This window comes from Papio anubis, chromosome 7 (assembly GCF_008728515.1).
Source record: "Papio anubis isolate 15944 chromosome 7, Panubis1.0, whole genome shotgun sequence".
Classification (NCBI taxonomy): Eukaryota; Metazoa; Chordata; class Mammalia; order Primates; family Cercopithecidae; genus Papio; species Papio anubis.
Window position 1 is genome coordinate 69845233 of NC_044982.1, and position 23618 is coordinate 69868850.

The window sequence follows — 23618 nt, forward strand, 5'->3', positions numbered from 1 at the left end:
ATATTTACTTCTTTTCATATGTTTCCATAAATAAAATAGTAGTGGAAACAGCTGTCTAAAGCTAATGGCTGTCAACAGTATTAAATGGTGCTTTCAGTTTGCATCCTAATTAAGGATGTTTGCAGTTATTTTGCCAAAAACAATAGACCTTTTGTGTTGAATTTTGCCATGATATAAATTACATGTGTGGGTTAGAAATATTTTAAGAGAGAACAGTTTTTCAAATGTTCAATCTTTCTTATTTAATAAACCATTTAGACCTGTCCCTGTGGTCATTCACTACAGACAGCATTAAGTCAAACATATTTATTTTCTTCCAAGGTAAATTCTGTAGAATGTCTGAGGGTGGTGCCAGACCCACTTCAGTTTACCAGAAGAAATGTGGAAATGTGTTAGTTTCATGATTGAGAGCTACATCCTTCCCTAAGGTGTGCACTGGGCTGAATGAAAAATGCACCTTTGGGTTCAAGGGGAGAACTTAGACAGAGCTGTTTATATTTTGAAAAGAAGAATCTCAATAGAATTAGAGCATGATATGATTTAATTTATGAGCATTTAATTTTCTGATTCTCTCTTACTCCATCATTAGTCTTACCAATCATCCGGTAATGGGAAGGGCAGGAACATTAAAGTTTCATTAAGAACAACTCTCCTTTCTAGAAACCACTGGGGGAAAACTACAAGTACCTATTATCTATAAAATTCCAGGATATGTGACAATATTCTGTGGTAAAAAGGGGTATCTTTCATTGGCAGTTTGCACAGACTCCCTAGTGGGGGTATGTATAGGGGAGGGGGTATGGGAGAGGGCAGAGAGCAGAGGGCCAGGGGTTCAAATACTTCCTTAAATAAATTTCAGGCCAGTCAGACACTCCCCAAGTGGATGGAAATGAGGTGCAAATAGCTTTAGGTTCTCAGTGGGTCTATTCTATTCATTCATTCCAAAAGTATTCACAGTGCACCTACTGTGTGTTGGGCACCCTCTTAGGAAGCATCAGCACTGCTCCTCCCTTAATAACATTTACAGTCAAATAGAGGAGACAGACAATAAACAAATCATTGCACAAGGAACTGAATCATTCCAATTGTGTTAAGTGCCATGCAAGATAACTATCAAGCTGTGAGAATTTATAAACAAAGATTCTAATCTAGACCCATGATGGGCAGGGAGATGGTGTAGGGAAGTCCGTTTTCTTTTTTTTCTTTCTTTCTTTTTTTTTTTTTTTTTGTAGAGACAGAATTTCCCTGTGTTGCACAGACTGATCTCCAACTCCTGGGCTCAGGTGATCCTCCTGCCTCAGCCTACCAAAGTGCTGGGATTATAGGGGTGAGCCACCGAGCCTGGCTAGAAAGGTCTTTTTTGGAAACAATGTTTAGGCTTGGGCTGAAGAATGAGGACAAGCCACGCCAATCTGAAGAGGTTGAATGAACCAGGCAGAAAGAACAGGAATGTGACTATCCTGAAGCAGAAAGAAACTCAGGGACCCCAGAGAAGATTAAGAATGAGTGTTGCTGGTGCATAGAGAACCAGTAGAGAAGGAGAAATGGAGGCTGCAGAGGTTAGCTTGACCAGAATGTTTTTGGCACATAATATAAAGGCAACTTACTCCCCTTAAACGGCGGGTATATGGAACAGACATATTACATAAGTGGAACTAAATGGGCATGAGAAAGTTTCATGTATGGAAGTTCAGAGGTATAATCTCATTGAACTAGCTTGGTTCAAAGACTTCTTGATTATCTCCCTACCTCCATGTTGAAGCATCTCAGTGTGCCCTCCCTCCAGTTTCTCAATCTCTAGAATTTTGTTTTGGGAACCTGGCTTGTTAGTTTTCCTTGGGGTCAGTGCCTTTATTGAGTCAAGGAGAGAGAGTCAAACAGAAAGAACACACTAAAACAGAAATATCCTACTGGGTTCCCAAGGAAATATATAAATACTTTCTTGTATTCTGTATAATACTCAACACATAATTAATTCCTAGGTGATATTGTCTAACCACGTGTGTATATAGGTATATACAATACATATTATATCTGTGAAATATATACAGGAGATGATATAATCAAGTGATAAGTATTATGCTTAAACCGTAATCCATTTTGACATTATATATATATATATATATATATAAAATAATTTGATCTAAGTGGGTAAAACCTTCAAAATTATTCTACATTTTTCGATACTTTAAAGAACAGAAAACTTAGAGGGAAAAAAGGAATTTTCATGGCTATTTTCTGAATGGCTACATTTAGATGCAGAGGTTTTAACAAGACTTCATTCCAAAGCCTAGAGCCCTGCGAGGATAGGATCTTGGGAATACTCCACATTCCTTAAAGAATGCTTATCAATTGAACCATCTCATTTTAGTTAGTGACCTTCTGAGGAGTGGAGAGCTAGCATTTCCCTAAATTATCTCACATGAAGAGAAAACAAACACTGTAATAGATTCTTCTGATAGCAGTGAAGTAAAAACAACTGTATTTTTAAATTAAGCTTCAATAGCAGATATTTTCACTGGGAACAAAAAAGCATGATACCATGACATCGGGAGGAAAATATTTTTGTCAAAGTTTATGAACAAAACAACAAAAGAGAGCCAAGATTATAAAGAATGAAAGGTGTATAGTGAGAGCTGACTCTAAGCTGACTTGGACCCATTAGAACTAACAATACCTAAAATGCAAATTTCCTCTTAAAAAAAAAAAAGGCAGTTCATTCTCACTTAAGCTGCCTCCTTGTTCAGTTACCAGGAGGCAACTATGATTCCAATGCACCACATCATTTTCATGACCACCGTACCCAGCTGTGGGCAAGACAATGATAAGCTGCTATTATTTGCTTTGTGGTTGCTACCAGGTGCTTAACCAGTGTGTGTATCTGCCTCCTTTGTAATTTGCTTCTGAAACCTTGGTTCTTTGTTTATTATGTTTTTATAAAGGAAGCTAAGGCATTTATTACATATCTATGATGTGTCAGGCTTGGTAAATACACAAGAGGAGAGTGACATGGCATAGCCCTTTTCTTTAGAGATTTTGAACAAGTCTTCACAAAGAATGTCAGAGCCTGGTGCCTATCTCCACTAACTCCTTTCAAAGGCCTGACCCTAGGCAATCTGAACCTAGAGCCCATGTTCTTAATCATTGTACTCTACATACTTCTTCAAATGTGTGGACACATGGGTCTTTCTTTCTTCAGAGTATACCCACAGCTCCCCATTCACTCTTCTGGTGACATGGCTTCCAGTCTCTGAGTAGCCTATCTCTCCTACTATAGTGCATCAGATTTGTCCATGTCAATGTCAGAGCTAAACAGAATATTGCAGTTTTTTGTTGATCAAATGCAGAGTACAGTAGGATCAACCATTCCTGTGACATGAACACACACCTTTCTTAAATGTAGCCAAAGACTGTGCACAAATAGATTGTGGGGGATTTGTTGGAAGAATGGGATGGAAAGGAAGAGAGGAAAAATGTGTTTTATTTTTACATCAAGATGTTGGCATGAGCTGGGCACAGTGACTCATGCCTGTAATCCTAGCGCTTTGGGAGGCCATGGCAGGAGGATCGCTTGAGGTGGTATTGTATTAAATTTTGGTAGAACCTGGGGAGGACATTCCAAGATGGCTGAATAGGAACAGCTCGGGTCTGCAGCTCCCAGCGTGATCGACGCAGAAAACAGATGATTTCTGCATTTCCAACTGAGGTGCCTGGTTCATCTCATTAGGACTGGTTGGACAGTGGGTGCAGCCCACAGAGGGCAAGCCAAAGCAGGGCGGGGCATCACCTCACCTGGGAAACACAAGGGATTGGGGGATTTCCCTTTTCTAGGCAAGGAAAGCCATGACAGACTATCTGGAAAAATGGGGGCACTCCTGCCCAAATACTGCACTTTTCCCAAGGTCTTAGCAACCTTCAGACAAGGTGATTCTCCCCCATCCCTGGCTTGGTGGGTCCCACACCCACGGAGCCTTGCTCACTGCTAGCAGAGCACTCTGAGATGGATCTGCAAGGTGGCAGCCTGGTTGGGGTATGGGCATCCACCATCACTAAGGCTTGAGTAGGTAAACAAGGTGGCCAGGAAGCTCAAACTGGGCAGAGCCTACTGCAGCTCAACAAGGCCTACTGCCTCTAGACTCCACCTCTGTGGGCAAGATGTACCTGAATAAAATGCAGCAGACAACTTCTGCCGACTTAAACATCCCTGTCTGACAGCTCTGAAGAGAGCAGTGGTTCTCCCAGCATGGCATTTGAGTTCTGAGAATGGACAGACTGCCTCCTCAAGTGGGTCCCTGACCTCTGTGTAGCCTGACTGGGAGACACCTCCCAGTAGGGACACACAGACACCTCATATAGGTGGTTGCCCCTCTAGGACGAAGTTTCCAGAGGAAGGATCAGGCAGCAATATTTGCTGTTCTGCAAACTCCGCTGGTGATACCCAGGCAAACAGGGTCTGGAGTAGAACTCCAGAAAACTCCAATAGACCTGAAGCTGAGGGACCTGACTGTTAGAAGGAAAACTAACAAACAGAAAGGAATAGCATCAAAATCAAAAAAAGGTCATCTACACCAAAACCCCATCTGTAGGTCACCAACATCAAAGACCAAAGGTAGATAAAACCACAAAGATGGGGAGAAACCAGATCAGGAAAGCTGAAAATTCTAAAAATCAGAGTACCTCTTCTCCTCCAAAGGATTGCAGCTCCTCTCCAGCAACAGAACAAAGCTGGACAGAGAATGAGTTGGACAAGTTGACAGAAGAGAAGTAGGCTTCAGAAGGTCAGTAATAATAAACTTCTCCAAGCTAAAGGAGGATGTTCGAACCCATTGCAAAGAAGCTAAAAACCTTGAAAAAAAGATTAAACAAATGGCTAACTACAATAGACAGTGTAGAGAAGACCTTAAATGACCTGATGAAGCTGAAAACCATGGCACGAGAACTTCATGACATATGCACAAGCTTCAATAAACAATTCAATCATGTGGAAGAAAGGGTATCAGTGATTGAAGATCAAATTAATGAAATAAAGTGAGAAGACAAGGTTAGAGAAAAAAGAGTAAAAAGAAATGAGCAAAGCCTCCAAGAAATATGGGACTATGTGAAAAGACCAAATTTACATTTGATTAGTGTACCTGAAAGTAATGGGAAGAATGGAACCAAGTTGGAAAACACTGTTCAGGATGTTATCCAGGAGAACTTCCCCAACCTAGCAAGGCAGGCCAATATTCAAATTAGCAAAATACAGAGAACGTCACAAAGACACTCCTCAAGAAGATCAACCCCAAGACACATAATTCTCAGATTCACCAAGGTTGAAATGAAGGAAAAGGTGTTAAGGGCAGCCAGAGAGAAAGGTCAGGTTACCCACAAAAGGAAGCTCATCAGACTAACAGCATGTTTCTTGGCAGAAATCCTACAAGACAGAAGAGAGTGGGAGCCAATATTCAACATTCTTAAAAGGATTTTCAACCCAGAATTTCATACCCAGCCAAACTAAGCTTCATAAGTGAAGGAGAAATAAAATCCTTTACAGACAAGCAAATGCCAAGAGATTTTGTCACCACTGGGCCTGCTTTACAACAGCTCCTGAAGGAAACACTAAACATGTAAAGAAACAACCAGTACCAGCCACTGCAAAAACATGCCAAATTGTAAAGACCATAGATACTAGGAAGAAACCGCATCAATTCATGGGCAAAATAGCCAGCTAACATCATAATGATAGAATCAAATTCATACATAACTATATTAACTGTAAATGTAAATGGGCTAAATGCTCCAATTAAAAGACACAGACTGGCAAATTGGAGAGTCAAGACCCACCAGTGTGCTGTATTCAGGAGACCCATCTCACATACAAAGACGCACATAGACTCAAAATAAAGGGATGGAGGAAGATCTACCAAGCAAATGGAAAGCAAAAAAAGAGCAGGGTTTGTAATCCTAGTCTCTGATTAAACAGACTTTAAACCATCAAAGATCAAAAGAGACAAAGAAGGCCATTATATGATAGTAAAGGGATCAATTCATCAGGAAGAGCTAACTATCCTAAATATATATGTACCCAATACAGGAGCACCCAGACTCATAAAGCAAGTCTTTAGAGACTTACAAAGAGACTTAGACTCTCATACAATAATAATGGGAGACTATAACACCCCACTGTCAACATTAGACAGATCAATGAGACAGAAAGTTAACAAGGATATCCAGGAATTGAACTCAACTCTGCACCAAGCGGACCTAATAACATCTACAGAACTCTCCACCCCAAATCAACAGAATATACATTCTTCTCAGCACCACATCACACTTATTCCAAAACTGACCACATTGTTGGAAGTAAAGCACTCCTCAGCAAATGTACAAGAACAGAAATTATAACAAACTGTCTCTCAGACCACAGTGCAATCAAACTAGAACTCAGGACTGAGAAACTCAATCAAAACCGCTCAACTACATGGAAACTGAACAACCTGCTCCTGAATGACTACTGAGTACATAACGAAATGAAGGCAGAAATAAAGATGTTCTTTGAAACCAATGACAACAAAGACACAACATACCAGAATCTCTAGGACATATTTAAAGCAGTGTGTAGAGGGAAATTTATAGCACTAAATGCCCACAAGAGAAAGCAGGAAAGATCTAAAATTGACATCACAATTAAAAGAACTAGAGAAGCAAGAGCAAACACATTCAAAAGCTAGCAGAAGGCAAGAAATAACTAAGATCAGAGCAGAACTGAAGGGGATAGAGACACAAAAAACCCTCCAGGCCGGGCGCGGTGGCTCAAGCCTGTAATCCCAGCACTTTGGGAGGCCGAGACGGGCGGATCACGAGGTCAGGAGATCGAGACCATCCTGGCCGACACGGTGAAACCCCGTCTCTACTAAAAAATACAGAAAACTAGCCGGGCGAGGTGGCAGGCGCCTGTAGTCCCAGCTACTCGGGAGACTGAGGCAGGAGAATGGCGTGAACCCGGGAGGCGGAGCCTGCAGTGAGCTGAGATCCGGCCACTGCACTCCAGCCTGGGCGGCAGAGCGAGACTCCGTCTCAAAAAAAAAAAAAAAAAACCCTCCAAAAAATCAATGAATCCAGGAGCTGGTTTTTTGAAAAGATCAACAAAATTGATAGACTGTTAGCAAGACTCATAAAGAAGAAAAGAGATAAGAATCAAATAAACGCAATAAAAAATGATAAAGGGGATATCACCACCGACCCCACAGAAATACAAACCACCATCAGAGAATACTATAAACACCTCTATGCAGATAAACTAGAAAACCTAGAAGAAACAGGTAATTTCCTGGACACTTACACTCTCCCAAGACTAAACCAGGAAGAAGTTGAATCCCTGAATAGACCAATAGCAGGTTCTGAAATTGAGACAATAGTTAATAGCCTACCACCAAAAAAAGTCCAGGACCAGATGGATTCACAGCCAAATTCTATCAGAGGTACAAGGAAGAGCTGGTACCATTCCTTCTGAAACTATTCCAATCAATAGAAAAAGAGGGAATCCTCCCTAACTCATTTTATGAGACCAACATCATCCTGATACCAAAGCCTGGCAGAGACACAACAAAAAAAGAGAATTTTAGACCAATATCCCTGAGGAACATCGATGCAAAAATCCTCAATAAAATACTGGCAAACTGAATCCAGCAGCACATCAAAAAGCTTATCCACCATGATCAAGTGGGCTTCATCCCTGGGATGCAAGGCTGGTTCAACATATGCAAATCAATAAACATAATCCAGCATATAAACAGAACCAAAGACAAAAACCACATGATTATCTCAATAGATGCAGAAAAGGGCTTTGACAAAATTCAACAGCCCTTCATGTTAAAAACTCTCAATAAATTCGGTATTGATGGAACATATCTCAACATAATAAGAGCTATTTATGATAAACCCATAGCCAATATCATACTGAATGGGCAAAAACTGGAAGCATTCCCTTTGAAAACTGGCACAAGACAGGGATGCCCTCTCTCACCACTTCTATTCAACATAGTGTTGGAAGTTCTGGCTAGGGTAATCAGGCAAGAGAAAGAAACAAAGGGTATTCAGTTAGGAAAAGAAGAAGTCAAATTGTCCCTGTTTGCAGATGACATGATTGTATATTTAGAAAACCCCATTGTCTCAGCCCAAAATCTCCTTAAGCTGATAAGCAACTTCAGCAAAGTGTCAGGATACAAAATCAATGTGCAAAAATCACAAGCATTCTTATACACCAGTAACAGACAAACAGAGGGCCAAACATGAATGAACTCCCATTCACAATAGCTGCAAAGAGAATAAAATACCTAGGAATCCAACTTGCAAGGGATGTGAAGGACCTCTTCAAGGAGAACTACAAACCACTGCTCAACGAAATAAAAGAGGACACAAACAAATGGAAGAATATTCCATGCTCATGGATAGGAAGAATCAATGTCGTGAAAATGGCCATACTGCCCAAAGTAATTTACGGATTCAATGCCATCCCCATTAAGCTACCAATGAGTTTCTTCACAGAATTGGAAAAAACTACTTTAAAGTTCATTTGTAACCAAAAAAGACCCGCATTGCCAAGACAATCCTAAGCCAAAAGAACAAAATTGGAGGCATCATGCTACCTGACTTCAAACTATACTACAAGGCTACAGTAACCAAAACAGCATGGTACTGGTACCAAAACAGACATATAGACCAATGGAACAGAGCAGAGGCCTCAAAAATAACACCACCCATCTACAGCCATCTGATCTTTGACAAACCTGAGAAAAACAAGAAATGGGGAAAGGATTCCCTATTTAATAAATGGTGCTGGGAAAATTGGCTAGCCATAAGTAGAAAGCTGAAACTGGATCCTTTCCTTACTCCTTATACGAAAATTAATTCAAGATGGATTAGAAACTTAAATGTTAGACCTAAAACATAAAAACCCTAGAAGAAAACCTAGGTAATACCATTCAGGACATAGGCATGGGCAAGGACTTCATGTCTAAAACACCAAAAGCAATGGCAACAAAAGCCAAAATTGACAAATGGGATCTAATTAAACTAAAGAGCTTCTGCACAGCAAAAGAAACTACCATCAGAGTGAACAGGCAACCTATAGAATGGGAGAAAATTTTTGCAATCTACTCATCTGATAAAGGGCTAATTTCCAGAACCTACAAAGAACTCAAACAAATTTACAAGAAAAAAACAAACAACCCCATCAAAAAGTGGGCAAAGGATATGAACAGACATTTCTCAAAATAAGACATTTATACAGCCAACAGATACATGAAAAAGTGCTCATCATCACTGGCCATCAGAGAAATGCAAATCAAAACCACAATGAGATACCATCTCACACCAGGTACAATGGCAATCATTAAAAAGTCAGGAAACGACAGGTGCTGGAGAGGATATGGAGAAATAGGAACACTTTTACACTGTTGGTGGGACTGTAAACTAGTTCAACCATTGTGGAAAGCAGTGTGGCGATTCCTCAAGGATCTAGAACTAGAAATACCATTTGACCCAGCCATCCCATTACTGGGTATATACCCAAAGGATTATAAATCATGCTGCTATAAAGACACATGCACACGTATGTTTATTGCAGCACTATTCACAATAGCAAAGACTTGGAATCAACCCAAATGTCCATCAGTGACAGACTGGATTAAGAAAATGTGGCACATATACACCATGGAATACTATGCAGCCATAAAAAAGGATGAGTTTGTGTCCTTTGTAGGGACGTGGATGCAGCTGGAAACCATCATTCTCAGCAAAGTATCGCAAGAACAGAAAACCAAACACTGCATGTTCTCACTCATAGGTGGGAATTGAACAATGAGATCACTTGGACACAGGAAGGGGAACATCACACACCGGGGCCTATTGTGGGGAGCAGGGAGCAGGGAGGGATAGCATTAGGAGATATACCTAATGTAAATGACGAGTTAATGGGCGCAGCACATACAACTTGGCACATGTATACATATGTAACAAACTTGTAGGTTGTGCACATGTACCCTAGAACTTGAAATATAATTTTTTTAAAAAATGTATTACTACAGTAAATCTTCTGCAGTTCCTTCATGCAGGGATCCATCATAAGCTTCTTGTTGGTACCACCTCTGGCTTGCAACCTTAAGGAAATGAAGGACTGTGTGGCAACCTCCACTTCACCTATTGTGATAGTGATGTGCTACAGAGGGCATGGGAATGAGTCACAGAATTGAGTTCTGTAAAGAAATACTTTAGTGATACCCCCAAAATCATGTAACTCCTTGGGGGACCACCCTATTTGGTGAAGTACCAGGGGGAATTAAAGGGTGACTTAATTGCAGAGATCAAAGGAAATGTAATTTGGGCTGACATGAGGTGGGAACATTCTAAGATTACATTTTAATGCTGAGTTTCCTTAAAAGAAAAGCCCCATTGCCGTCCTCTGCTCAATCTTGCCTTTTGCAGAGAAGCAGGCTTCCTGCCCTGTGTCCCTCATCACCCCCACTCCTCACTGGCTGACAAATCCTGCTTTCTCATCTTAACCTCCTTCTTCTGGCACATCCCTGGGTGAAACGCCTTCTTAATGACCCCAGACCCTAATCACAAAGACCTCTGAGATGGGCGATGTTTCTGTTTATCAAGCTAGCAGCCAGCTGGCCAGCCAACGAAGCCAGGTGTCAGAGCCCATGCCGGGAAAGGTAAAAGGGGAGGCATATGCCTCTTTCAATGGACATATTTTATCCCCTCAAGTGCCATTGCCTTAAATTACTTATGCTGTCTTTAGGTCTTGGCTGTGTAGTTTGAACTATATGGTTAAATTAGCTACAAATATGTAGGGTGTTAACTGTTTTGAGTCATATGATCACGTTTCTGATGTTGAATTTTTAGAGGTTGTGGGACATCACAGCCGCCAGCGTTTTGGGATCACTTCTTAATGTCTCTTGTTAAGTCACAAAGAGTCTATAAATAATATGTTCTGTCAGAGAAACTCATTGATCTCCCTGAAGAGGGGCTGGTAAACACATCTCGTCAGCTGTGCACTCACAGAAAGATCACACAGTGTAATGGAAATAGCCAGAGAATTCTAGCAAGAAAACCTGGTGTTAATTCTCAATTCTAGTATTTACTAGTTAGCCATGTGTCTTTGGCAAACTTATACCTTCTCTCTGTCTCAGTTTTCTCATTTGTGAATGGAAATATTAATTTCAGCCTTAAAATGTTTGCAAGGGAAGTAAACCATTTTTAAAACCTGCAAGTATTGTTTTCCATATTATTATCACAGAATAAGGTCAATGCATGCAATATTCATTAATATTTCAGACTACTCAGCTCCAGTTTAGTTATATCACATGATTTATAAGAAAAATCAGAAAATATTTAGAGGAAAAGATCCATAGATGAGGAAATAATACATACTACTTATAAATAAATATTGAAAAGGAATTTTTTTAAAAGTGTACTGGAAATAAAATGCTATTGCAGTAACAGAGAGATTTTATTTTTATTTTTAATTTTTCTAAAGACAGTCTCACTATATTGCCAAGGCTGGTCTCAAACTCCTGGCCTCAAGCTATCCTCCCACCTTGGCCTCCCAAAGTTAATAACAGTTTTTAAATTCCAGTGAATTACATCAAGAGTAGTTAACAGTTGCTTGCCCTTGCAATTGAGCAAAGTGGTGGAGTAAAATGGTTTAGGCTTATTGGTGAGGAACATCAGTTAAGTACAAGAAATGTTCCCTAATTGGTGACAGTTGGAGCTAATTATGGAATTAAGCTGGAAATTTTAAATAACATAATATATTTTTAATATTAATATTCATTTACATAATTTATGTGTGATCCATTCAAAATACTTGACTTAGGCTAGGTGGCATTCTGAATTCACTCCTAGTCTTGTGATTCTGGGATTTTTATTTTCTGTCACTTAAGTCTTCTCTTGGCCTAAGAGGTGATCTCCTTGCATGTTGAATTAGGGTGCAGCCCTGAGAGGCAAGTGTACATGTCTCTAAAACTGACATGTAGCAATCTCAGAGTCCCCAATACTTTGGCTTCTTCACTTCTAAATAATAGGACTTTAGCTCTCTTTTGACTAATTCAAGATTATATCCCTTTGTAAGGTAGCAAATTTCTGTATGGCTCAGGTACCTCATCTGCTCGGGGGTTTTGTGGGGCTTAAATATACAAAGGGCTTAACCCAGTACCTGACTCATAGTGAGTGTCTTATTCTCATCTTCTTCCTCCAATTTTTAAAATAAATTAATGGAAAAAGGCAAAATGATACTCCAGGTCATGTGATTCTCAATTCAGAGAGCTAGCCATACAGCTAATATGGTGACTCACTATAATAATATGTCTTCTGTTGACTTCCTTAACAGCCAACAACTGGCCAAGCTTTAAGAGGCAGAAGCTAGATACCATCTTACAGGACTCAGATAGTGAAATCCCAGGAGGAATTTCCTCTCCATACTGTATGTTTGCCCTCCATTTTTTTCACATTCCCCCTTCAGTACTAATCCCATTGAACTGGGATAGTTGCTTAGACGCCCACTTCCAGTCCCCTCTCTGGACCATTTACCTTCATACCCAACTCTAGCACCCAATGTAAGACTGGACATATACAGGCACCCAATAAATCTTTGTTGGCTGGATTCACAATGAATGAATCAGTCACAAGAAGCAATATGACATAATGGTTAAGAAACATAGGCTTGGGAGTCAGAAGGAGCTGGGCTCAAATCCAGGCTCCACCTCTTACAGGCAGTGTGATCTTGGACAACTGACTTAACTTTTTATGTCTCATGTCCTTACCTGTAAAATGGTGTTATATGCCTAACTCATAGGGTTTGTTATATCATATATACATTTTGTATATACTTTTCACATATGACATTGTGCCTGGCAATAAACATTATTAATAATAGCATTATTACTCATAATAGTGTGAAAAAATACAAATATTATAACACGTATAGCATTTTTTGTTGCTATTTACTTTTGCTATTAATTTCCTTGTTATTTATTATTATGGTTATTGGCAGAAATGCTGTACTCACTGCTAGCCAGTACAAAATGACCCATTCAAACTATGAGATAGGTATCACTCAGATCAGGCGACCCCACTGATAGCCATTCCAGCTTTGGACTGAGCTAAGGATAGGAGAGGTTGAACAGATTTAACATCATTGCCTTCAGTTGTGCAGCCTTGAAGAAACAACCCCTGCTTCCACCAAAGAAAGCTTCAGAATGCTTCCCGACACATCCAGAGCCCCTTAGGGTCAGTGATTAAGATGAATCTTAGAGCATCAATTATCCAGCCCAAGGATCCAAAGAGGGTGAATGATCAACTTAATTAAGCAGTAGTTCTCAGACTTTACCATCCATCAGAATAACTTGGAGGACTTGTTCAAATACATTGCTGTAGCTGGGCTCCATTCCCAGATTCACTGGTCTGGGGTGGAACCTCAATTTTGATTTCTAATGAGTTCCCACATGGTGCTGATGGTGGTGGTGTGGGGAACACACTTTGAGAATCACAGAGTTCATGGATATGGTTGAGGTGTGAGTAACTAGACTCCAGAGCAGGATTGTGTGTGGAAATCATTTTATTTAGGTGGATTGCCTGAGAATCCCTGTGAAAATTAGGGCTTCCTGTTTTTAGCCTCTTTGTTTTCAACCCTGCACTGCCCTTTCCTTACTTCATAAACATATTGGTAGGGAAAATGGTCTCATGAAGTTGTTTTCAAGCTTTTACAAGCCTAATAAAATCAACAGACACACTCCCCAGAAAAGCTCATCTACAGAGACACAGAAGCTGATATGATTTGGCCTTGTGTCCCCACCCAAATCTCATCCTGTAGTTCCCATAATTCCCACATGTTGTGGGAGGGACCCAGTGGGAGATGATTGAATCATGGGGGCGGGTTTTCCCATGCTGTTCTCATGATAGTGGATGGGTTTCATGAAGGCTGATGGTTTTAAAAACAGGAGTTTCCCTGCACAAGCTCTTTTTTTTGCCTGCTGCCATCCACGTAAGATGTGACTTGCTCTTCCTTGCCTTCCGCCATGATGTTCCAGCCATGTGGAACTGTAAGTCCAGTTAAACCTCTTTGTTTTGTAAACTGCCCAATCTGGGGTATGTCTTTATCAGGAGCATGAAAACGGACTAATACAGAAGCATTGCTTAGAATTTCAGAAGGTTCTTAGACTCCTCCCCCACCAACCCACCCACTAACTTTTAGGAGTATAAGAAGAAAAACTATGCCTGGAGGCAAAGTCTTGGGTTCACTTGGATGTAACAAAAAATCCCTTCTTATACTTAACCTTTCAGTTAACTCATATGTAAAATAGGAATAATAATAATAGTTCGTAACTCAAAGGTTGTGAAGATTAACAGATGTAATGCTTAGACATTTGCACTTAGCAGTATCTGGCACAAAATATGTACTTCAATCAATGTTTATTTTTATTAAAATTGTTACCTCTTCTGTGAGCTGGGGAAGACATGTTTTAACCTGGAGTGAGTTGCCTGTGGGAAGAGGAGGCCAAGAGAAAGGCTGGAAATGTAGGGTCCTGGGCTGCTGGAGGTGGGGCGGTAGGACGGAAGGCAGCAGGCAGCTGTCCTGGATGCTGCCTGGGTACCACCCAGGGGCTTCCAGAGGCATCCCCAGGGGTAACAGGGTCTGGGTAGAGGCGACAGCCACACTCAACTTGCTTTCTTCAGCTCCGAGCATCTTGGTTTCAGCATGGCCACCCATCCTCTCCACCTCCCCCATCCCACTACTCCCCACAAAAGCTCACTATGTTCAATGAAGTGGGTTCCTGTATTACTTGTTTTCTCCTCTGACTCAGGTTCCAAGTTGAGGACCCCTTATTTCATGGTTAACCAGTAAAGAATCATTGTCTGAGGGTTTTTCTCCCTGATGACGCAACTTGCCTGCTAGGTAACTCCAAAATGCTATGCAAATTCAATTTGCCTAGGGGTTTTAACCATCACAATGACAGTGAAATCACTGACCAACTCACAGAGATGTCTATGTCTTAGATAGCTTCAAAGGAAAGTTTCTAAATAAGTACCAAATAATGACCCAGCCCCACCCAAGGACTAGGGTTGGAACTTTCTCCTCCACACCATCGTCCTGTCCCCAGGCTTATTAGGGCCCTGTGTTGCTGACAAGGAGGTTGTCCACCAGGGCAGTTTGGATGAGCTCAGCAGCATTAGCACTAGGGAGTGCTCTGCATCGTTCCTGAACCTGATTTGGCAGCAGCTATGAAGACCCTCTCCTCCAGGTGCCATGAGGGCAGCTTCCAAGGGAGGTGCTTTTCCCTGGCCACACGGTACCAGAATGCCAAGGAAGGGTCCAGTGTGGTGGATGGCTCCTGCATGATGGCTCTCTGGCCACAGCCACTAGTAGGGATCCTGGTGCCTTCTCTACATGTGGACTCCACATACTTTGTCCCCTGCTCCCAATCTTTTTCAAGACTATGCCTCTTCTCCAAGGCTTCCATTTTTATGATCAAGATTCTAATTTGAAAGCAAAAACACTAAACCATTACCTTTTTCTCTCTCTTTGTGTTCCTGCTACAAGAATCCTCATTCTTTTTGAGGCAAGTGGATGCCTCTTTCTACTAAGGAAAAGGTCAGGAAATCTAAGACCAAAGAGCCCAGAGAGTACTATGTCAATTGTCAATTGCTTTTGTTTGTTTGTTTGTTTTCCTAAAATCTGGCCACAGCCTGCCATATCATGTTGTTCTGTGTGAGTCGCTGAGCAATAGAACTGGGCAACCCCAGGTTAGCTCTGTCTCTGTGACCTGAAAGTCTCAATTTATCCACTCTGAAATACTCCACTTTCCAAATGCCTGATACCTTGTCATGCCCCCATGTTAATACCTTCTGAGAGAAAGACAGAAATACAACGTTGTCATAAGGATTCACTTCCAGCCTGGAAGACATTAAGTCTTGAGGGAAAAAAATGATTAAGGATTAAGCCTGATTCTCATAGTTTCTACAAAAAATAAATAAGTATAAACATTGATAGACCAGTCAGCAAACATTTATTTAGTACCTACTGTGTACTCTGCAAAACAGATGACACAAAGAGGAGTAACACATGCTCCTATGCTATGCAGATTCACAGCCTTGCAGGGAAGAGAGATACTTGCAAAAATATACTGAACACTAAGTGGGCCATAGCAAAGGTGAGGACTGTTGTTCAGACAGTATCTTGGGAGTAGGGGAGAAGATAAATCAGTTTTGACAGGGGATCTGTAAAACTTCCTTGGGTGAATGGGATTTAAGCAGGACCTTAAAGGGCAGTGAGATTGCTATAGGTGAATATGATGGAGAAAGACATTCTAGGCTGCACCAATCGTTTGAAGAAAAGCGTGGAGTTGGGAAAGTACTTGGTATGTTTGAGTAATTATGAATTAACCAGTGTGACCATAGTATGGATTCAGGGTAGGGTGTAGAAGTGGAAGCTGGAAACATAAGTTGGAAGCATATTGAGAGTATGGGAAAGAAATCAATGGCCAAGTGAGCCGGTTTGTCTTTATTCTCTGTGCATCCAGGAAGTATTGAGGGTCTTTGAGTAGGAAGATACCAGAAGCAGATCTGTTTTTCTAAAAAGAGAACCCCGATATCACTGTGAAGAATAGATCCTAGAAGGCAGGAAGGAAGCAAGACTTGGTAAAGGTAATGGGAACTTGATCTAAAGCCAGAGAGGTGGCAGTGGCCAGGAGAGGATGAACGGGAGAGGCATCTGAGATGCTGCATTCATTCGAGGATGGCTGGTGGCACGTGGCAAAGAAAGCAGAGGTGAGCTGAGAGGGTTGTCCTTGCACACGCAGGCCCAGCTGGGGATGCTGGATTCAAGCAGGGTCAAGGAAGAGACTGACTATGGGCCCAGAAGCCAGTGGTCAGGGATAGCCTCATGGCCATCCCAAGCAAATTCTTTTCCTCCCTAGAATGCCCACAGGGGTAGCAACTGACCATCTGCTTTGCCAGTGTGGAACATCAAAATCACTGATTCCTAGACTCAGGTCCTTATCTGGCAGCCTTAGGAGCCCTGGAGAGCTTTTTGAACAATTTGTAGGCACCTTCCTATGAGGTTCTGATCTGGGACCCCCGAGATGGGTCTGCAGCGGGACCCAGGCATCTGTATTTTGTAAAATTGCCAGATGATTCTGAAGCACAGCTGGATTGGGGAACCACTGTGGGATCTTACTGTTGTACTGGGAAATGTATAAAAAACAAAAGTGGGCCGGACACGGTGGCTCACACCTGTAATCCCAACACTTTGGGAGGCCAAGGCAGGCAGATCACCTGAGGTCAGGAGTTCGAGACCAGCCTGGCCAACATGGTGAAACCCCATCTCTACTGAAAATACAAAAAATTAGTTGGGCATGATGGCATCTACCTGGAATCCCAGCTACTCAGGAGGCTGAGGCAGGAAAATCACCTGAACCCAGGAGGTGGAGGTTGCTGTGAGCCAAGATCCTGCCACTGCACTCCAGCCTGGGCAACAGAGTGAGACTCCATCTTAAATAAATAAATAAATACAAAGGTGGACACTTACTCCTGCTAGTGAACACTATGATATGATGACCTCGAGACCTAAGCTTTTGGTTTCCAATGCCATCTCTCAAGCACAATGACCATCACTGAGTCTCTTTGTTCACCTTCCATCCCCAACTTTGGTCCTCAGCAAACACATCAGCCAGTCTCCCAAACTTCCCAGAAGGACAATGTGTATACAAATCATCATTTCCATTCTTGTCCTTAATTGAAAAAGAAAGAGAGCTTTGCAGTGTCACGGGGATTTCAAGAAAGCATCTTTTCACAGAATGTTTTGCATCTTTAGAAAACAGGCTACATAAAAATACTATTCATTTTCTGCCAGGTTTGTGCAACACTTATAACATTTTTACTTATATTATTGTTTTTATTTATCAGAAACATGATACAATTTGGAGGTAAGGTAGGTGTTAAAAACTTCCCTTGTATACACTGGGCTCTAGGTGATTCAGTGACTCATCCGAGGTCAGACAACCAGAGCTGGTCTAGAATTCACTGTCCTCCTGAGCTCCAGTTCTGCTTCTGTGCCATAATGGAGAGGAGTAACATAAAGGCATTTTTCTCTCCTTGTAAAAGAGAAAAAATGGGGGGAGAGGGAATTATTTAAACACACCTCACTCATACTGCAATCACTGCATTGTTTTTCCTGTTGAAACACCCTGTTGGTTTTCAAATCCCTTTAAACCTCCCCGGCACCTGTATGGCCCAGATCCAGGAATTATTACCAAACCCTTGCTTTTTATATTTAGCCACATAGGAGTTTCTGTGATGGTAACTGGCTCTTGGTTCAGCTGAAAATTTCAGAGCCCTCAGAAGTTTTCTTCTTTCATAGAGACTGGAAGCATGTAATGCTCAGACCTGAATTTTCTTGTTTAACTTAAGCATGGTATGCTTCCCCTCTGGATAAAATAGTGTTGTGGCACAGCACTATATTATTCCTCTGTGATGATCCCTCTAAAATATCAATCAAAAGAGAGGGCAGGGAAAAGATAGGGTGGGGGGTCAGAGTCAGCAGCTTATAGTATGTGATATGACCTCTCTTCTGAGAACAGAGGACTGAAAACATAGAACTGAGGTTGGCAACATAATGAGAACTTCCCAGCAAATTCATTATAGCAAATCATAATGTGAGCTCAGAGGGCACAAAAATAGGCCAAAGGAAAGTGACTCCCACATAAGACCTAATTAAGTACTTTGATGTCAGAAAGCAGTGCGGGGGGCGGGGGTGGAAAATCAAATCAGACTGACGTGAAGGGCCTAAATTCTAACAGAAGGAAGAAATATTTCTCTTTTACTCACTCTTGCTCTCTCTTTCTCAGTTTCTTCCTTTGCCGTGAAGGAAGAACAACATTCCGAAACAATGGATTGTAAATTCTTCAGTCAATTAGTCCAGTGACTTACTACTGTTTATAATGCACAGAATATCACAGGCTGTTTTGCAGCTGCCCCAAGTTGGTTTGTTAATAACAGGAAGCTAGCACTTCTCAGTACAGTGGATCAGCTACACGTGAAAATAAATGCAAAAAACCTGGCAGGGAATAGCAGCAGACCGAGAGTAGCCTTGATTTAATTTAACATTTGGGGGTCCACACACAAATGAGCATTTTAGTAGGCTTCATGGTGGAAGTTGCTGTCATTTGTAAAATATTCTGGCCAATTAGCTAATAGTGTGCTTGGATTTCTCCTGTTTTGATACAGTAATACTAAGTACATTGTGAAGCCCAATTATACAAATCATCCCCATATGCCATACCAGTCTTTCTTTATGAACTGTGTTTATAAATCCTGTGTGAGGAAATGTGTACTTCAGCAATTTAGACCATGTGTAAAAACATAGCCAATGGGATTGTCAAGAAAACAAGTTCCAGCCTAGGAAATCCTAATGTGTTCCGCTGGAATAACAGGAGGGTGCCGGGAGTGCAATGCTCTGCTTAAATACATATTGCTTTATAGTGTTTAACCGACTTAGGGGCTTCCGCTCCCCTTTCTGTTATATTATTCTTCTTTTCTTTTAGGATCCAACCTTGGAGTTTTTGAGAAAATTTGGGATTGGTCTTCTCTCGGGGACAATAGCCTCAGTCATTAACATCCCTTTTGATGTTGCCAAAAGTAGGATTCAAGGGCCTCAACCAGTTCCTGGAGAGATCAAGTACAGAACCTGTTTTAAAACAATGGCAACAGTCTATCAGGAAGAAGGGTAACATAACACATTCTTATTTTAATAAATGTATAAGGCTCACGTATTGTTAAAACTGAATTGTCCTTCCATTTAGATGAGAACCAGTAAGCCCTCCTAAGTGGAGCTTGTGTCTAAGAAACTCTGCAAATATGTATGACAAGCTTTCCAAGACAATAAAATAATAAGATGTTGTAAACATGTGCTTACACCATCAAGTGACAATGTGCTGCGTGTTTGTCGTAGAATGCCAAGATGAACTTTTTACTTGACAGTTTGCATAATAGAGTATTGTATGTTATATGTCCTATTAATATAAACGCAGGAGAATAATTGTCTTCTGACTCTAAATCCCATCAAAATGCCACCTAATTATATTCTCCTGGGAGAATTATAGAGTTCTGTCAAGATAATTTTAAAAATTTAAAGTATGTGCATTTTTCTGATTTTTTAAAATCTTTCTGTTTCATCGCCACTCTTTTCCTCAAGTAAACAAGTAATATGTTATTATTTTGATATAAACTGCATCATATTTCCTAATGTAAAGACTGAGTTTGTGGTCTTTTAAATTCAAGTACAAAAGTCATTCTGTCCATATACACAACTGTCTTGAAAGTAAGACCTGTCTTGAAAGCAAAAGCATCTCGCTGATGAAAGTCATGTTTCTGATTGGGCAGGACCAGCAGAGTTGGGTAATAAAGAATTGATTAACTCTTTCCCCACATCCAGTTTGCTGCAGAGAATACTAAGATGCTGTCTGCTTTGAGATATGTATAATTCCAAATAATTTATTTTTTTAAATGCTGGGCCCCCATCTCAATAAAGCTAAGGTACAACTCCATTTATTTTCAGAATAAGAATGTTTCTCTTTCCCTTCCTATTACAGGATTTTAGCTTTGTACAAAGGCCTGCTTCCCAAGATTATGAGACTTGGACCAGGTAATGATATTTTGATTATTTAATCCTTCCTTCTTTCTTGTTCTATTGTCTCTTTTTTTGTTATTTGTGTCCATCAGCAACAAAATAAAGGTTTACCACTTTGTAAGACAAAAACCTTGGAATATAAAGTTGTCTATGAGTATTTGAGATACTGAAGACATCCATTAGAAATGTTCTACCTTTGTTTATTAAGTACTATTTATGACCTTGCTGGAGGCTGACAGAAGCCAAAACCCAGCTTAAGTCAATAGGAAGAAGCCACAGGCAGTAGGAGTTTGAGTAAGAGCCCAGGTGTATGCAGTGGCTTCTGGCTAAAGGGGAGGCTTTTCACTGAGTGAGGGACCAGCCCAATTAAACGTTTCCTCGTGCTCCTAATTCATTCTTGCTCCTGCCTCAACTTCATTTCAAAAAGAGAAAAGGAGGACAGCTTGCCTCCATGAACAGCAAAAGCCACTCATCTTCACAGTCACCTCTGGGGAGTGGTGACACCGTAACTAGCCGCTTACCTCTCCTGGCCTTTGTCAGCATGACGCTGGAGGCTTCTGGCTCAGGGCCTCACTTCAGAACGCCAACCCACAAAAAAACCGGCTGCCATTCCCACAGGGAGAATCGGCTGCCTCTGTGTAAATAGATAAGAAAATAACTGCTGCAGACTCAACTGCCAGGGCAGATAGTATTGGATTATAAGCAACCTTGCGAATAAGTACAGAAGTATACTCTAGACCACACATATTTTTTTATCAGGTTATACTCACCTATTTATACATACTGATAATATTTCCTAGAACCTTCTCCTACTCCTCCGCTCTCCCCTTTGCGGTTCCTCCCTTTTAATACTACTGTCCTCCTACCCTACTACACAAACACATATCCACATTCACCTTTAGATCTCAGTCCAATGAACCAACATTTCTATTAATCTAAGATAGAGAACAACAGTCTGTAAATTGAAGACGGTGAACAGCTCACACTCTCATATATTTAGGAAACACTTCCACAATTCCCAACCCATCTATCCCAATCTTTATAGGCCTTTACACATGGATTTTGCTTCATATTTGGGATTCAGATCTACCTTCCGTTAGTCATTGGCCCATGTGTAAAAGCTAACCCAGTAATAGAATGTGGGGAATTTTGTGCATCTCTGCAAGTATGTGGTGTTTTTCCTTCACCACAGAGTAAAAACCTGCTGGTAGACCTAATATGAGAGGAAATCACAGCACCAGCCCTAAACCAACTTTCTCAGAAAGGAATGGGCCTAAAAAGGGTGGTGACAAGGGAGAGGTTAGCTAAAATTGTAATTGACTGGAACCTTCATCCAAAACTCTTAAATAATCTGACCCCAAGTTTTGTTACAGGATTGCAAATGTTTGGTTGGCTTTTTAAATGTTTCGCATGAGGGGTCCTGAGTTGCTGTGGTGTTATACCCAAAGAAAAGCGTTCTTGAACTGACTGTCCAGGCTAAGCCAAACTGTGAATATCTGGAAACCACTCACAGACCTGCCCTCCACTTCATTCCAAATGTGTGCATCACAGCGACTTCAAACCAAAGAAACCTAGAAAGAAAGGTACCACTGAGTTAAGATTAAGACTTTTGAATGAAGGGTAAATTTTTTCTTAAAGAATGAGAGAGAGACGTAAAAAAAAATAATAAAAATAAAAGAAAACAAAAAAGAAAAAGAAATGTGAGCCTGGAATTTTTGTTGTTTGTTCTGGAGAAACATCCAGCATTTTTACAATAGCCTTAGCAGCTCAGCGTGGCTAACAATCAGATACCTTCCATGAAAGAATCTTGAAGTCTGTGATTTAAACTTCAGCTATTACTAGGCCAAAAACTAACCCAACTCTGCATATTCTTGTCTTAATGGTTAATAAGAATAAATGCAGCAATTACTTACATATTAATAACCCTCTGTAGTGCAGCTCTTTTTGTTTGTCAGAGTTCCAAGAGGTCTAGAGCAGCTGAGAGAGGACTAATAGAGTATCTTCATGGGTTAAAAATGAAAATTACAGGCAGATAATTATCTTTGGTATATAGTTACACAAACATGTGCAGCCTGTAGATTTAAAAAAACAAAAAAATGTATGGCAGTATGTTCAAAATAACTAAGACCCAAATCAAGTTCTATTTCTTTCCATCAGAAGTCAATCTTCTATTCATGCAGCCAAGTCTTCTCTAAGTTGTGTTCATGATATTTGTCCAAATTTTGATTTTGTAATGTTTTTCACACAGTTAGACATAAAAGGATAAGAAGAGATTATCCTGAAGGGCACAGGACACATGCTATTTACTGCGTCAAATAGAACATAAAATGATCCACGTACAAATTCTTCTCCCAGTGGCTAGGTATCCAGCAGCCTTAGTGACTGCTTTTCTGTATCATATTCCTGTTGACATACTACAGAGCATGTCTCTTCACAACTAGTTATGTAGCTGTTTTCTTCCAAGACAAATGGTGGTCTCATGCCATCCAACCCCTACTACCAAATTTTCAAGTTCAAATCTATATACACCGGAAGCAGATAAAAGGAATGAAGGTTAGCTTTCAACCTGCTTTTGTTAGGTTTTGCAATACAGATTTTTTAAATATTCAGAATCTAATTTCCACATTGCAATGCAGTTTGAAAGCTATGACAGAAAACTAGACTCATCCATCAAGCACCATCTTAGAGATTTCCTTCTTGAATGCAATTAAGACTGCTAATTATGGACTGGAAAAGATAAATCCCTAGCCTACACATGAAGAATCTGAAGGTTTCTGTTTGCAGGAAAGCCACATGCCCTTACATGACTAAATATGTCTATATTTATTTACTTTTAAAAATTAAAAGTGCCTGAAAAAGAATCTGATGAGAAATGATGAAAGTTGCAAAAACTCATGGGGGAAAAAGTATTAGGAGACTCAAGATGGTATTGATTTTATCCTGAGAATTT

General features: G+C 40.6%; 1 protein-coding gene across 2 annotated transcripts in view; it reads left to right on the forward strand.

The window, feature by feature from the left end:
- The window catches only part of SLC25A21 (solute carrier family 25 member 21), a 508849-nt gene that overhangs the window by 481712 nt on the left and 3519 nt on the right, over positions 1–23618 (forward strand). Inside the window, exons 8-10 of one of the 2 annotated variants that reach the window (XR_002523324.2) lie at positions 19584–19765; positions 20631–20683; positions 22042–22251. Coding sequence is in view for 1 of the 2 variants with exons in the window: in XM_003901719.5 (XP_003901768.1) it covers positions 19584–19765; positions 20631–20683 (235 nt within the window). In the remaining variant the exon portion in view is untranslated. The remainder of the gene's footprint in view (positions 1–19583; positions 19766–20630; positions 20684–22041; positions 22252–23618) is intronic. The other variant, XM_003901719.5, reaches the window with a different exon arrangement.